Source organism: Enoplosus armatus, chromosome 24 (assembly GCF_043641665.1).
Source record: "Enoplosus armatus isolate fEnoArm2 chromosome 24, fEnoArm2.hap1, whole genome shotgun sequence".
NCBI lineage: Eukaryota > Metazoa > Chordata > Actinopteri > Centrarchiformes > Enoplosidae > Enoplosus > Enoplosus armatus.
Window position 1 is genome coordinate 9638142 of NC_092203.1, and position 16382 is coordinate 9654523.

Below are 16382 nucleotides of genomic sequence, written 5' to 3' on the forward strand. Positions count from 1 at the left end.
ATATTACTCAAGAAAGAAAGATGGGTTTTAAACAAATTTTTCAATTGAAAGTTTAAAAATAACGGTGCTGAACATATGGTCAAATTTTGCACAGGCATTCTTTTTCCTCTAGCGCCACCATGAGGTTGACATTTGTGGTTTTGTGTGCAAACAACTATTGAATGGATTGCCATGAAATTTGGCCCCCCCTTCAGGATGAATTGTAATAACTTTGGTGAAACTTTTCAGCTAGAACCACCATCAGGTCAAAATGTCAGTTTGTCCAATACTTAAGTTTGACTGAATTCTTACAAAATGAATTCCCATCAGCCTCAGCTGTAACTAGTGTTTTGTCACATGAACGCCTGCGTTTCATATCTGTCCTCTACTAATTGACATGCCAGCTTTTGTCTTGAGTCAAATAAAGCACACCACACTTTAATATGTGCCCATTTGTTACACTGGCACACAGCATTCCCAGAAACCTATTGAATTTTCTGTGTGTAAATACGACAACAACAAAAGCAACAATACAATACTGAATACTAATATCATTGGCCATCCACAATAAAGTTTGGCAAAACACTTTACTAGCAATATTTACCATAAATTCAACTTTAAAACTTTGCAGCCACAATTTTGCCATATTTAGTCTTCCGTCATACTGTAAAAATTCTCAGAGATGAGTTCACTTTGTATGTAAAAAGCTCGTTTCTGTAGCTACATTCATGTGTTCTTTTGTATGTATATAGTAAATCAACATTTTATGTGTTATGTGGCTGTGATTTAACTCCATGTTGTGCTGTTTTTCCCTCCATCTAAAAGCAAAGGTGCAGTGAATGGTTGAATGAGCCAGTGGCATATGACATGTGTTATCAATCAGAATTTTTTAAGGTTAGCCTAAAGAGCGAGTGTCTTTTCAAGGGAGTGTACAAGAAGCCTGAGCTTTGTAATTTTAAATGTAGCAACAAATTGAGCACTTAATCATTCAGTATGCTTACAAATGAAAATACTTTCTCCTGCTATCCATCAGCTTGACACACATTATGTCCCAGCTTACACAGCAAAATGGAGGGGTAGCTTGTGAACACGTTGTGCTGATGAATCTTGACAAGCAAACCAAACCTACTGCCACTCCCGTTTTAAAGTGATCTCGCTGAATGTATTTGTATTGATTTTAATGTGTTCTATAGTGTGCTCCTCTTGTGTCTCGCCATTGAAACTCATGGGCTTTTGTTTCCTCCGAAATGGGCACCTCTTGTGTTTACCTCTGTAACGATGGTAGTGTTATTAGTCTTGCCTTTTTGTGCACTAAATTAATAAACTTACTTGATACCAATTATTGTTAATTATTGTTAATGTTTATTTGTTGTGTTTTCAGGTTGTCTGTCCCATTCTCGTCCATGCGTTATCTCAGGAACGATTTTTGAGGGAATTTCTTCAAATTTGACATAAACATTCAGTTGGATTCAAGGATGAACTGATTAGAATTTGGTGGTCAAAGGTCAAAGGTCACTGTGACCTCACAAAGCAGGTTTCTGGCCATAACTCAAGAATTTACGAACATATTTCACAGTTGGTCGGACACTAAATAGGTGACCTCAAAATAATAATAATTTAAGAATGAATTGGGCTATTCCAGATTACACACACATGTTGTGACGAAGTTTTAGTTTCAACTTTGAAACATATATTTGATTATGTAGAAATGTAATTTTAGCAAATGACACAAACACAAAATTAATATTTCAGATATATTTCAGATTTACTTTCTTTTGAAGGGTTACACATGTTTACTAATTGACTTCTTCCACTAAACACTAAAAGGTCAAAAAGTGCAGATAACTGACACCTTAAACATTCAACCCATGTAAGATCAAACATTAAAAAACATATTTTAACTCTCTGTCTTCCTCTGATGCTGTGTGTTGATTAAGACTCCAGCCATTCTTAGCTCTGAAATGAGCCTGTTGTTTGTATCTTTAATGGTTACCATGCCTATCCTTTTGGGTTGCAGTCTAGCTCGCCTGGCAGGAAATGCCACTGTAGCCGTGTGGTCTGACTCAGGTCTCCACAAACCTACAAAAAGGTTCAGGTGTGGTTGCTCTTTGATTTTTGTCACTGTAGCACACCTGTCAGGTGAAACAGGGCTGTGTTTTCTCGCTGTCTTTTTTGAGGAACGTGCACTTGAGTCAAATGTATTTTTTCCTCCCTTCGTCACGGTGTCTTTTGTAGCTATGCACAAGCCTTGAAACCTGTCAGTTATTGACTTTTGAGGGGTGTTTAAAGTTACTGCAGAGTCTGTTAGCACCTCTAAGTTAAGAGAACCGTGTGAGGGAGTGACTTTAGTGTTCCTGTCCCAAAGTGCCACACCTGGAATAAAAAGATCCTTTAAGTGGTTTTCTGGTCGTTTGGCACAGTCACTGAAAAGGCAGGAGGCCAACTTAGGGAAGGTCTTCCTCTCACTGGTTCTCCAAGTCAAGGGGTTATAAATGACATATCCATCCAAGGGGCAGGCGTTCGACTTCCGCAGGATCCCGTCCACACACTCTGTGTGGAACTGAAGTGTGTGTGCGAACACGTGAGAGGGGAAGGGCGAGAGAGGAGGGGATTCTGTAAAGTTCTTTGCATTACATTTGTTTAAACCATTATGATTTTATAGTTTTATAGTTATAATATATCTTCTCAGCAGTCTGGGTTCTGATAAGCTGTAAGTAACTTGATGTACTTCACAGATAAAGAAGAAAAATAGACTGAGTATTGAGTTCTTGGATTAGAATTAAGTTAGAAAAGAATATTTGAATTTCCTCTGATTTAGTATTGAGCTTTGCCCACTTTGGTTAGAATTAGGATTTCTGTGTATCGAAACACAACCTGAAATAATATCATAAACATTGGTTTGATCTGATGTGATTTTATGCTGACTTTAAGATAATAAGCACACAGTGAAAAGTCTTACCTTGTGATGGCAGGGCAGAGTTCGGACGCGCTGACCCAGGCGAAAATCCTGCAGACAGATCCGACACTGCTGTCCCTCATGCAAGAGCCCAGACCCCGATCTCACCCTGACCATAGGTAGACACTCTAACACATTTTCTGGTAGAGGGTCTGCAGCTACAGGGATGATGCTGTGCAGCGAGATGGGAAATAATGAGCAGAAATTAGCATATTATCAGTAAACAGTTATTCTAAGACATCTTTGCAGAGTGAATGTGGCCACCTTCACCTACTAAAGATAAAAATGATTTTCTGAGTGTATTCAAGAACTCACCTGTTGTTTGCTGGCAGAGAGGTCGCTCCCCTTGGTTCATCACTCAGGTCTTCTGCCACAAGGTGCCACTTTTCTCTCCTTTTCTGTTTGAGGTTTAGTTAGAGCTTTTATTTAGCTCCTTATAGCAGCAGTTATACTCTCGGATAACTGTCAGAAATGCTTGAAATATTACAATTAAATTGACAATGGCCGGTTTCATTAGATATTTACAGTGTATTACTGCAACATGTGGCATTAAGACCACTGCAAAGTTTAGTGTTATCTGAATCATTGCTTTTTTTCTAACGCTTGAGGCCTGAGGTGGGAGATTAGCTGATGCAGCGCAAGTATTATTTCAAAGCTGAATTTAGGTAGCTTACTGTGCGTGAAGCGAATGGATGCTGTGGGTGGCAGCCTTTCTTTGAGCAGTCCTCACATAGATAGAAGTAACTGCAGACCGTGCACCTGAAAAGATGATAACAGCATGACTAGAAAATTACAATAACTTAAAATACACCACGGTATGTTCATTACAGTATACTGCCAATTGCTATCCTGTAAATACAGTGATTGAAGTGTACAATGCAGAGCACTGAGTTATGACTGCTTACTTGAAACATTTTCCAGTGACAGGGCAGATCCGGCAGCTGTGACAGAGAACCCCCAGGTGTTTGTCCGGCTTCTCTCTTTCAGCAGCAGTGAAGAGCGCTGCTGCGTTTTTCACCTGCTCCTGGAGTAACTTCAAAGAGCTGAAGTCCTCCCTGCACAAAGGGCACTTCACTGTTTCTTCCCTGTCTGAGAGTCTCTGGTGATCCGCCCACACCTTCATGCAAGAAATGTGGACATTATTGCCACATCCGAACCTGGAAGAGACAAGGACAGCACATGAGAGCACCGAAAATCTGTCTCCACAAGGCTGAAAATAAACATTTTCTACATCATTTCTTTGTGTTTGAATGAAATGTCCTCCTCTGGGAATATCAGGAGATTTGAACCTAATTTTACAACATCCGAAAATCTGTGCTGGTGGTTTCCTCCAAACATACTGTATGTCAACAGCTGGATGTGCTGTATTGGGACAGATAATGCCTCATGGGGTCATGTTCTGGCCAGTAGTGCAACAAAAGTTGACTAAAAGATCTTACATCATTGTGAAACATGACCGTACTGAAACAATAACAGTGTGTGAAACATCGACCCCAATCCGACCACAGCCGCCTACACACCTGCAGAAAGACACCGGCTGTTTTTTCTCCAGCAGCTCTTCTTGACAGATGGGACACACATCCTGGGCTTGGATCACTTTCCGGCAGACACTTCCAGCCTCCTGGCCCACGACTGGTTGGCTCAGGGTCCTAGAAGCAGCAGAAGGATCATTTTCCATCCGGTGGGCTTTGGTTTGGTGTAAACCATGGAGCACCTCCAAGATCTGCCTCTCCACAAGTCCATGCTGAAATGAATCTAGAGCAGAGTTATTTTTGACATTGCATGTCAACCGGAGCACATGTACAAGGTTGCAAACTGCTGCAAACTACACAGGAAAGGTTCCAGAGTTAAACTTAAAATATGTGCTAGTCTGATCTATTAAATCAGCATGGTGATGTCCATATAAGACATGTTTAGAAGGAATTGTATCACTGCTCTGAAGCTAAATGTAATTTTCAATGTGTCACAAACCAATCAACTCAGGTCTCAAAGAACCAAAACTAAACTAAACCGTAAACTAGTAATTATTAAGTCTCTTTTCACATTTTTTAACAATGTATCTGAGTTGGTACCGTATGCAATCAGTGTAAAAATAAAAACAATTTATCAAAACAACTTACATTCATGTTCTCTGGGTAGTTTGAATTTCCGAAGTAAAACCCTGTAATGATAAAGATTAGAGGTTTATTATACAGTTAGTAGTGCTCATATAATAGTGAATACATACTAATACATAAACATAAAATGTCTGATCAAAAAAGTAAACAACACTAATAATCCAACTTATTTTTACAGACACAATTTGGTCAGTGTCCAAATCTGAGACTAGATACCCAATCCCAGTTATTACATCGAAATGTCAAAATATCCATGGTTTTCCAAAACAATATAAAAGGGACCTTGGGAAATATCATTGGCTAAAACCTCCTGGCATGTTAATCTTTTTCTGTGTGTTTCTGATACCAGCAGATGTGTTTGCATGGCTCCTGCTCCTTGATGAACACAGGACAAGTGCACGTATGTGGGTCACCCAAGCACACCTGAACAACATGATCAAGACAACATGTTGGAGTAAGGATACACACATTTTGGGGTATTTTCAGCAATCTGCATCCTGAATAACAGAATAATTTACCTTTAAGGTCCTGGCCTCTCCGTCCTCTCTGAGCAGAAATCCTGTGGGGCCGAAGGATTTCAGGAGAAATACAGTTGTGTTGAGGGCTTGGTCTTGGTGGAAACTCACAGCATCACTGACTGTGTTCCTCCAGACAGTTTTCCTGAACATCCTCTCACTGCAGAATAAAGATATTTATCAATCATCTACCCTGTAATAATGGAAATGAGGGCACATGGTATCTAAAACTGCTAGGAGGTTAAATGTTATATAACACCTGGACCATCCCCACCATACAGTTATAAAGTTGGTCAATAATAGAAGAAATAGTAGCTATGTAATAAAAGTTTTTACCTGGACCTTCGTTCATTGAGTACATGCAAAGCTATAGTTGTACTTAAACAAATACTTTTCAGGCTCACCACCTTTTAGAAGACACCAGGATACACCTTGCATTTGGCTGTTTAGATACGAGCAGGTAGTCAGGACAGGTAGCTAGCTACTTAGTCTTCACGACTTGTATGAATATGACTGTACCAGGATATAGCTCGAAACGTTAGCCGCACGTCCAATTTGAACACAGCGAAACGACGGTTGACATTACGTGGCTAGCTTAACAATAATTGGGCTAATTTAACTAACGTTAGCTTACGTATTTTCACGACTTCCGGTTAATGCAGTCTGTTGAGACCTCCGTATCTTTTGGGAAGCGTTGAAACAAACGCCAAACTCTTTCGGGTTAATACACTTACCTCAGGAGGAGTACACACCTCAAAAAGTACCTGCATTTGTCGGTAAATTCCGAAAGACGAGCCGCAACTCATTCACTTGGCAGAGCAACGTTGTAGAACGCCGTAGCCATGGTAACCTGACTGTTACCCTGCAGAGGGCGCCGTTGCTAAGGAATAGAAATCCTCTTGCTGATTGGTCCGTTTTATACTGCCAGATTCGCAGCAGCTATATAATGAAAAATAATCCCTTTTGAATAATATACTGTATATTTATTATATATTTCACAGCCAGGCCAATATTTTGGGTGGGCTCACCATGTTGACCTAATAGGATTATTAGTGGTCTTTTTTTTACTGTTAATGTTAATGAATATTATCAGCAGTAGTATTAGTATAACAGCCACTACACAGGCACATTGAGCAACAGCAGCTAAACAATAAAGTAAATTCAAGTCGCTTGTGATTTACAGAACTCAAACCCTAAAGATCAACAGCCAAGTTTACTTTATATCATACATTATACATACTATAAATTATACAATTTAATGGTTATCAGTTATATCAACACTTTGTAATGCCCATTACAATGTAGGGATGTCCCTCTGTCTGCCTCCACAAAAGGCAAGCATGTGATGTCATCCACAGCCCCAGTCAGTTTTCATCAGGACAGCTCAGTGTCGCCTCTGACTCTGGTGTGAAACACACACTGAAGGACTACTCTTGAAAAATCACAAAAAACAGTGTTTTTCTTTTCCTCCAAAAACTCTCAAACAGAAGGATTACTTTTCAAGAAGTGGCAAACACTGTGCTTTATTATTTTCTTCTCCTGCAAAGGTATGTTTCTTAATACTTACAGTTTGTCAGCATGTAGACTGTGATTACTGGTCAAGCACTGCCGTGGTTACGGTGCTGAAAACAGGTCAAATGTTAATTTTCGAATGTCACATTGAACTAGAAATGTTAAACTTCAGACTATGTTTTTCAGGGCACATAGAAAACAGGGACGCACACATGCACATAAAGATGTTACAGAGTAGAGAAACAAAAACATAGGTTAAAATATATTTTATTAAAACGTGCAAACAAGGTATCTTTTAACTTTGCAGTTGGCAAGGTAAGAAAAGAGTAATATTTTTCCAGGGGGTGAAAAACTGATTTCCTCGATACTTACCTGCCTCTTTACATGAGTATTAAAGAGTGAGCAAATTCACGTATACCACATATAGAAGGCTACTCACATGAACTCATATTTCACTTACTATATATTTAGGTCTCCAGGCAGTGGAGTGCTAAGGTATTGAGAGACAGTTCCTAAATTTGAGCCACATATTTCCTGATTTCAGCAAAATAATGTTTGCAATATGATGAATAAGCTCAACCAACCTGCAGTCCTGTCCCACCTAACAAGAAAAATCTGCCCACATGGCGTACATACAGTGGTGAAATAGGATTTCCTAGACCAATGTGTTTCTAATAAAAGCTACTTCACATGGTAAAGTGTGTAAATACTGTACTGGTACAGATGGCCCTCACAGTAAGGGAGTAACTTCACTTTGAGTTATTAAGTGTCGTTATGGGCCATTACAGAGATATACTGTGTGTCTTTGGGTGTGTTCAACAATATATTAATCCTATAAACTGTCAAAGATTTCCTGAAATAGCAGTCGGGGGAGTTGGAAATTAATAAAGTTTATGAACTGTTTTTTATTCCAAATGAGAAACATACTGTAGCATGACTGAGAGGACAGAGTTCGATTGTTACGTTACAAAATAATAATGCTGTAGCAGAAATAAGACCGCTGAATTTAGACTAAAGGAATGTGGTGTTGATTTTAAGCTGTAGTCATGGAGCTTAACACTCTGTAGGTACATAAGAAAGTAAGACACCATTTAAACAAGATCTCACCACTGCTACATTATTATGAAACTAAATATGATAAATGTGTTAAACTAATGTGCAAATATGAATCTTCATCCTTCATCAAAACCTCCTTTGGAGGGTTTGGACTCCTTAGAAGTTTGTTGTCACGATCAGGCGATTTCCACAAAGATTTTATTGATTTTTATTGTATTTTGTAGTGTTTTCTTGTTGTTTGTATGTGTATACAAGCCTATGAAGGGACAATTGTTGTAAACTAGCTCAGGCTGTAGGTCCATTATGTACTCTTGTATCTATGGAAAAAACATTGAATAAATAATATATTTTAATTTAAAAAAAACAGTAGCACTCCTAATAGCCGATGCCAATATTTATCATTTTAAAACATATAAAACATCTAGCCTCTGTTACTATTTTAAACCAAGAACCTTTGAGCCTCATGATGATATTGATATTTTTTGTATTGATTGCTTTGTAGATTGAAGGGCGTATTTGTTTTTGGAATTAAACTTTCCTCGTACAATAAAGCAAAGGCATTTCAGTTCATCACTGAAAACTTTTTAAAAACAGTGGCTGGAGAAGGTGTAGCTCATCACGAATCCCGAAAATCCAGAAATTAAATTATATAAAAATAAAACAATTTTATATGAGAGAAAGAGTGACGGGGACTTAAATTAAGACAGTAACAGTGCCAACACAACCTCTGTCATTGCCACTGTTACTGCTAATCTATTGTGGCTTGGTTATTATGGAACTGTATGTAAGCGAGTTTGCAGCACATGCTCTTACTGTATTTGCCGTATTGATGTCTTTTGGCTAAACTTTGGTTAAACTTGCTCATCATGCATAAAAAGCTGGCAGGAAGGAAGCTGTGGGGTACAGAGGAAGCAAAAGGTCAAATCTGTAACCCTGACGTCCAAAAAGGGGAGACCTGCCTTTACAAATCCAATTAAAAACATGGGATTGGAGTTGCACTGTTTTGTTTACGTGACTTTTAATTAGGGCAAAGGTTAGGGAACTGGACGTCGTTCAAAAGAATTGTAAAGTATAGAGTTTGATTCAGTGGTCAGTTGTAATAAACTACCTTTGTTTCCATCATCAAGTCAAACAAAAATGTACAAAGAAATTTAAACTGTAAAAATACAATATGCAGATTTTCTGATGTAGGATTGTACCGTGGGTGTGACGGCACAGAGCACGTGAACTGGGGTTTCAGCTCCTGTCAACACATCGTGTGTTGGATCACGTTAGCAGCTGCTGCAACTCAGGAAGCGTTTTTCTTATCGAGCTCTGGGGGGAAACTATTTTGGATAGTGCTAAAATTTTTACCTGTTCCTCCAAATCGCATTAAAAATAACTTCCAATGAAACAGAAGTAGGAGTGAATGCTGCATGTGTATCCTTTGTCCAAGTGTCTATTCTTTCCTTGTAAAGAAACAGATGATTAAGTCTTATGCTTTTCCTTTCCACCTTCCTCAGAACACCCGTGATGATCGGAGCGCAGATGGATCGTGCTGATCGCTTCATGTTCCTCCTGATCCTGTGCGCCCTCAATAAGGTAGCTGTTGTATCTGAACTGTGCCGTTTTTTCGCCTGAAATATGCTGTTTTTAGCCAAACATGTCGCCTTCACATGACTCAAGAGAAGCAGTCTTCACCATAGCAAGTTCATTAGATCAAGAACTTCAAAAATGTTCTTAAACAAAAGTGACAAGCAGCTGTTGCTACAGGGTATTAACATTTACAACAGGTTTCTCAACCAAAGATTTTTTATTTTATCCTTTTAGATACTGTTTTTGTTTCTGTATTTCCTGGAATTGGTGACATTAGATCAAACTTAAATCTGTGTATGATCTCCTGCTTTTAGACTGTTTATAGCCATTGCTAAATTTCTACAGTTCTTACAACCTATTAGCTTCTAAAAAGCAGCACTCAGTCCCTTCCTGTCATTTCAAACTCTTTATTTGATTGGTCCTGGTGCTGTATTTAAAGGGATACTCCAGTGAGTATTGTACTTTAAAAGAAAAGTGGTAAAACACTGAAGCAGCAGAGGCTGAGATATGCTAACTTTTTAAGTCCTGATATTGATCCTACATTTCCCATAATGCAACTTGAAAGCATCACTCATTAGACTGCCTTGTAAATGTCAAAATCTTGATGCCACTTATGTAATAACTTCTGACTCTTAGCTCTTGTCAGCTGGTAGACTAGAGAGACAGGTTTTTTTCCTTTATTTACAAAAAGTAATATTTCTGATAAAAACCAGTCAAGTCACGTAAACTAAACAGAACTGAGCGACATAAACTGACCTGATGAACAAGGGGGGAAATATACATACTGGCTGATTGAGCCATTTTGACGCAAAGGGGAGAGACTAAGACCAACATAACCATTAAACAAACTACAATAACCACAAAACATGCCAGTAAAGCACCTCCTAATATTAACTAAGGAAAAATAATGAAACCAATATATCAACTATGTCAACTGTGAAGGAAACAATAACAAAAATCAAACTAGAAATCGCCGCCTCTCCCCATGCTGTAGGAGGAATATGGTACAGTCCAATTAACAATAAACACTATTTAAACAAGTCTCAGGCAGCAGAGACTCCTTTAGATGGCCAGCCAGACAACTGCAGCAGCAAACCCCACGACCCAGTAACTCAAAGAAAACTGAATTAACTTCAACAATTCAGTAACTTGAGTTAATAAAACCAATATAGCAAAGCTGACTACGAAAGTTAACTAAATGTGTGCACTTGAAATAAACAACTGTGCTGTCAAAAACTGCTAATAAAACGAAAAACTGCTAATAAAATGAAAAAAAGAGTGTTATATGAAACCAAAATCTGTGTCCAGTCGTTTGTGTATTTTGAGTGAGAAACCTAAACTGAAGAAACAGAGTTACCTCCATGTTGTTCAGTGTGTAGCTGCTGGTGCAGCATCAGACATCAAACTGACTGAAATATGAATGGCATTAAAATTATCTTGTGTATTTTATCTTAAATTCATGTTTGTTAGAGCTTGCTTGACAGCGGCGGTCTCCTTTTTGTATGTTTGTGTGTTTGCATGCTGACTTTTCACAATCTCAGCTGCTCGTGGGGGCAAGCCCTGAAGACGACTACCAGGAGCACGTGAATCATCAGGGCGAGCATCAGTCGACGAGGAACCAAATCGCCATGGCCCAGTACGAATGTTTCCAGCGCATTGTGAAAGAATCGCACCGCAAGACAAAAATAGGTGAGAAGATCTCAAAAAGCCTGTTTTTCATAGAACTTTTTACCATTGCACTCTTAAATATTACTGTGTCCTGTGCTGTCAGTAGGGCCAGAGTGCAACACAACGTGGGATGGGTGGCTGTGCTGGGATGCAACTGAAGTCGGCCTAACAGAGCAGAGCTGTCCAGACTACTACAAAGACTTTGACCCTCATGGTAAACTTCTTTGCCATGTGTGATGAGTTAATCCAGCAACAATACATGAACCATTACTAGCTTCCTTAACCTTAATATTTTAGTGAGACGATCAAACTGGCAATAAGTTTGGACAATTACCAACTTGGAGAATAAAAAGACCCTCGTATCTGCAATAATTAAGTTTAACTTTCTGTTTTTAAAGCTTCATTTCTAGTATAAAATTATATTTAAATAAACTATTTGTTCCCTTTCTTCGAGAGTTCGATGTGAAGATTGATACCACTCTTATGTCTGAATGTTAAGTACGTGCTTAGCTTAGCATAAAGATTAGCATAGAAACCCTAGCCTCACTTTAGTTTAAAAGCATCTAGCAAAAGGCTATGTCACTATTTAGCAAATTGTATCTCATTTGTTTAATCTGTATACAAACACAAATGTAAAATGATGGTTTCAGGGAGGGTTACATGTTGGCTAGCTGTTTTGCTTTGCTATGCTAAGCTAGGCTACTCTAGCTCTGTACGCCACAAGAGTGGTATCAATCTTATCTCTCTCAAAGAGCATTCAAAAAGAAAGTGAGTGTTTCCCAAAAGGTTGAACTATAACTTTAATAAGATATTTAGATTAGCGTCACACCTGATGCCTAAATCTCAAATGTGTTAACAGCGGTGGCGTCTAAAGTGTGCACAGAGACGGGCGAGTGGGGACGCCACCCAGAGAGCAACAGGACGTGGACAAACTTCACAAACTGCAAAGCGAACAAGACGCATCATGGGACAGTAAGGAGGAATGAAGACAATAATAAAGGCACCACATCCAGTAAAGCAGCTTTGACTGAAGTTATATTCATTGTTTTCTTGTAGGCGGCAATGACTCACTTTTACTTGGTCATGATTGGTCACGGCCTGTCGCTGGTGTCATTGCTCATATCATTGGGAATATTCTTCCATTTTAAGTAAGTGTTTGTATTTTTAAATGTATTAGAAGCCTTGTGTTTTTAGTGTCACACATATGAAAAGCATATTGGTAAGATGCTTTAATACCACATTTCCAGGCTTTTGAGTTGCCAGGTTGTGAAATCCACGACTTTTGTATAACTTGGATGTTTTATTAAGACTTTCTGTTTATACAACTTTGATGTCCAAACTAAAAATGTCCTTATTTACATTTATAACTCAATATATGATTTATTAGAATATAAATCTGTGTGACTCACTTTTTAATAATCCATAAGGGCTGAAGGAGTGATAAATATGAATAAATCATTAGTGTTAATGTCTTGTCAGTTTAATGTTGGTTCCAGATACTCAACATTTCTTCCAGGAGCTACTTTAAATGATTAAACTCGGTGGATGAACACCAGAAAAGGGGATTTTAAGGAGCTCTAATAAAGCTCACACTTCCTGTATTGGTAGTTTTTATATAAAATGTTTGAGCTAGTTGTTGAATTTCACTGCAAATCTATGTCTCGCCTTGAAATATGGACTCCTCTTCGGCTGCCCGCAGGAGTCTCAGCTGCCAGAGAATAACCCTCCACAAGAACCTCTTCCTCTCATTCGTGCTGAACTCCGTCATCACGGTCGTCTGGCTCACAACAGTCGTAAAGAAACAGGGACACACGTACAACGATTCTGTGAGTGATTTGACTTCATCTGTTTTTCCAGATATAACTTGGCTTTTTAATCTTAAGTGACATTTTCCTGCCAGGCGAGCTGCAAGCTGCTCATGTTCATCCACCTGTATCTGCTGAGCTGTAACTACTTCTGGATGCTCTGCGAAGGCATCTACCTGCACACTCTCATTGTTGTGGCAGTGTTTGCAGAAAAACAGCACCTCATGTGGTATTATCTGCTGGGGTGGGGTAAGTGAGGATTCATGTAGATATTTCTTTATGCATGTTTCACTCTTACTCTCAAATCTCATAAATGTTATTTGCTTTTGCAGGTTTTCCACTCGTACCGGCGGTGATACACTCGATAGCACGCCACTGCTACTACAACGACAGGTGAGCCTTCTCTATCATCAGCTCCACACGTGACCGTTTCTCAAGATGATATTGTACTCGAGTCATGCGTTTCCATGATCTGATCCATGTGTTCGCAGATGTTGGGTCAGCTCAGATACTTCCTTGCTGTACATTATCCACGGCCCCATCTGCGCTGCGTTGGTGGTAAGTCCTGAACCCCTGGTGGGACATCCAGATTTACAGCCTCAGTGGACTACAGTATACATGCTTTGACAAGTTAACATACATAAAATGTGGTTGCAAATCCTTTAGAGTCAAAGTACAATTTTGAGGTACTTGTACTTTACTTGAGTGTTTGCATTTTATGGTACTTTATACATCTACACATCACGTTTTGGAAGCCATTATTGTACTTTTTACTTTGCATTACTTACTAGTTACTTTATAGATTCTGATTATTAATAGCTGTATTATTTTTTGTATTTTGAGTAACAGTACTTATATTTATTATTATACTTAAATAGGTATTTCCATTTTATGCTATATGTCAGAGGGAAACATTGTACTTTTTACTCCACTAGATTTATTGAAAACTTTAGTAACTCGATTATTATTACAAAAGATAAATAAACACGGGACTTCACAGTCAAGACCAGAGACTTCTTCACTTTTGGGAGATTTTTGCCTTCAGTCTGGTCATCGTGAAAGTGAAACACCATCAACTGGATTGAGGACATGTGACTTTCTTGGCCAGTCAAACACATTCATCTCCCAAAATGTATTTTCTAAATAATTTGGTTTAAATCCTGGCATTTTCTTTGTCTTTGTGCCTTCTTGATTCCAGGTGAATCTCTTCTTCCTGCTGAACATCGTTCGGGTTCTCATCACCAAGCTGAGGGTGACTCACCAGGCCGAGTCCAGCCTCTACATGAGGGCTGTGAGAGCCACCCTCATCCTCATCCCTCTGCTCGGCATCCAGTTTGTCCTGCTCCCCTACAAGCCCCAGGATCACTGGGTCTTTGAGATCTACCTGTACATCATGGAAATCCTCATGCACTACCAGGTCACTACATACGTATCCAAATACGAACCACCAATTTAGTTTTACCCAAATTAAAAGCTCTAGACGTGTTGCATAACTGTCAAATGGCAATATCCCCAGTAGTCTTGCAATGGTGGTTTAAAATCCCAAATATTTCTAGAGGAGCATGAACATGTGGCACTGTAAACAGTGCAGGCCCTTGTGCAGCTGCTTGAGCTTAAAGGATTTCCCATCTTGTGTATTTTCTCATGCAGGGTCTGTTGGTTTCTACAATATTCTGCTTCTTTAACGGGGAGGTGAGTAAAAGCTTGATTAGTACATTTTTCAATAAATTTCATTTGAAAATAACCAAACCCAGTCCTGACAAAGTATCCGGTTGGGTGGCAGAACTTCACTGCAGTCCTCTTTTCTAGAGAAGCACAAACGTATAGCCTTCTTTTCCTGCCACCCTCTTTACTTCCTCTTTGTTTCTTCCTGCAGGTCCAGAGCGTCCTGCGGAGACACTGGAATCAGCAGCGGATGCAGTTTCCCGGCACGTTCGCCAACGCCGACTTCTTCCGCTCGGCCTCCTACGTGGCGTCGTCGCTCACAGAGGTGCACCGCTGCTACAGCATCGAGAGCCACACCGAGCACATGAACGGAAAGAGCTACTCGGACATATTCAGATCGGACAGCCCTTTCGTGTGAAGCTGGCCCTCGGCGCTCACCGCTTCTTTGTTACGAAGATTGATGTTTTCTTGGAGTTATGCTACTGTTAATGACTTTTAATAACTTTTCTTTACTTTGATGTTTTTTTCCATCTCCCAGCCAAAAAAAAAACTCACACATTTGACTTTTTTGAAGTTTTCTCACGAATATCACCAAAACAGAAGGAGATTGAGACCAAAGACACGGTTTCTTCATCATTATTTGCATCCCACAAATGTTCAAAGAGGCTCTCCGGACATAAGGAAGACCCCATGAATCAGCCAGCCTCAATGTAAAGCATGAACACAAGGAGTTCATGCTTTTTTTGCATCGTGTGGCATAAACTTGGAAACCCCTCAGTGAACACAAAGCTGCTCTGACTGACTGTTATGATCTTGCTAAGAATTTTTTGGGGGGGCATTTTGAGGGTTGATGTAATTTAAAGAGTTTAGTTAGGAGGCACATGACTCTGTGGCAGGCAGAAATAATCTCGTTGGTTAATGCAAACATCATGGAGTCGCTGGGAGTTAGCCTCGTGGCTAGCTTGACTAGCAAAGAAGGTGGTCAAAAGGTCGGCAGAGAGGCAAAATTTAAAGTTTTAAAGAGACAAACAAGAAGAAATAAACAGCTAGCTTGCTTTGCTAAATGTCATTCCTGCTTTTCTATTTATGTATTATTTCATTTAGCTAAGTTAAAAACAAAAAATGAGGTTCACAATTACAGAAACACGTTGTCTCATCACGTCTGCAGTATCTCTTAAGTTAATGCTCCTTTAGGCTAATTATTCCAAAATGCTGGAGAGATCATTGTGAGAAAGTCAGAGGAAGATATGACTGAAAACTGCTTGTATTTGTACATATATTTGATTGTGTATGAATATGAACTATATCAAGGCGCAAAATATGAATTACAACTTTGTATTTAGACAGCCTTTAGTGTACTTTGTATATTTTTCAAGTCTACTAGGAACACATCATTACTCATGTTGTATTTCCCACAAACTGCAGCTGGTTAATTAATACTATAGAGTGACATGTCATGTTTTTAGATGAATTCTTTAAAGCTTTTGATGTCCAGGAAACAAATTCAGCAGGAACTGACTTGGACTGATTCACG

At 39.1% G+C, this 16382-nt stretch overlaps 2 protein-coding genes across 2 annotated transcripts; one reads left to right on the forward strand and one right to left on the reverse strand.

The window, feature by feature from the left end:
* Positions 1-1779: 1779 nt before the first annotated feature.
* zswim2 (zinc finger, SWIM-type containing 2) lies at positions 1780-5720 on the reverse strand. Its single transcript, XM_070930896.1, has 9 exons — positions 5571-5720; positions 5399-5475; positions 5056-5096; positions 4456-4690; positions 3841-4092; positions 3610-3694; positions 3251-3333; positions 2939-3107; positions 1780-2539 (listed from the first exon to the last, which is right to left on the reverse strand). The coding sequence occupies exons 1-9, from the start codon at positions 5718-5720 to the stop codon at positions 1877-1879; spliced, it is 1755 nt and encodes a 584-aa protein (XP_070786997.1). The 3' UTR covers positions 1780-1876.
* A 3927-nt stretch (positions 5721-9647) lies between these two features.
* calcrlb (calcitonin receptor-like b) lies at positions 9648-15266 on the forward strand. The gene is made up of 12 exons (XM_070930610.1): positions 9648-9716; positions 11252-11399; positions 11482-11592; positions 12238-12350; positions 12435-12526; positions 13078-13204; positions 13279-13432; positions 13516-13576; positions 13675-13741; positions 14382-14600; positions 14834-14875; positions 15060-15266. The coding sequence occupies exons 1-12, from the start codon at positions 9648-9650 to the stop codon at positions 15264-15266; spliced, it is 1410 nt and encodes a 469-aa protein (XP_070786711.1).
* Positions 15267-16382: the final 1116 nt, after the last annotated feature.

What these genes read in the sequence shown, in the direction of transcription:
- zswim2 (XM_070930896.1), bottom strand. Translation starts at nt 5,720, where the DNA reads ATGTTCAGGAAAACTGTCTGGAGGAACACAGTCAGTGATGCTGTGAGT. An exon ending in ATCCATTCGCTTCACGCACA is followed by an intron (nt 3,334 to 3,609) that starts GTAAGCTACCTA and finishes AACCTCAAACAG; the next exon opens with AAAAGGAGAGAAAAGTGGCA. An exon ending in TCTCTGCCAGCAAACAACAG is followed by an intron (nt 3,108 to 3,250) that starts GTGAGTTCTTGA and finishes CTCGCTGCACAG; the next exon opens with CATCATCCCTGTAGCTGCAG.
- calcrlb (XM_070930610.1), top strand. Translation starts at nt 9,648, where the DNA reads ATGATCGGAGCGCAGATGGATCGTGCTGATCGCTTCATGTTCCTCCTG. An exon ending in GGAATATTCTTCCATTTTAA is followed by an intron (nt 12,527 to 13,077) that starts GTAAGTGTTTGT and finishes GGCTGCCCGCAG; the next exon opens with GAGTCTCAGCTGCCAGAGAA. An exon ending in AAATCCTCATGCACTACCAG is followed by an intron (nt 14,601 to 14,833) that starts GTCACTACATAC and finishes TTTCTCATGCAG; the next exon opens with GGTCTGTTGGTTTCTACAAT.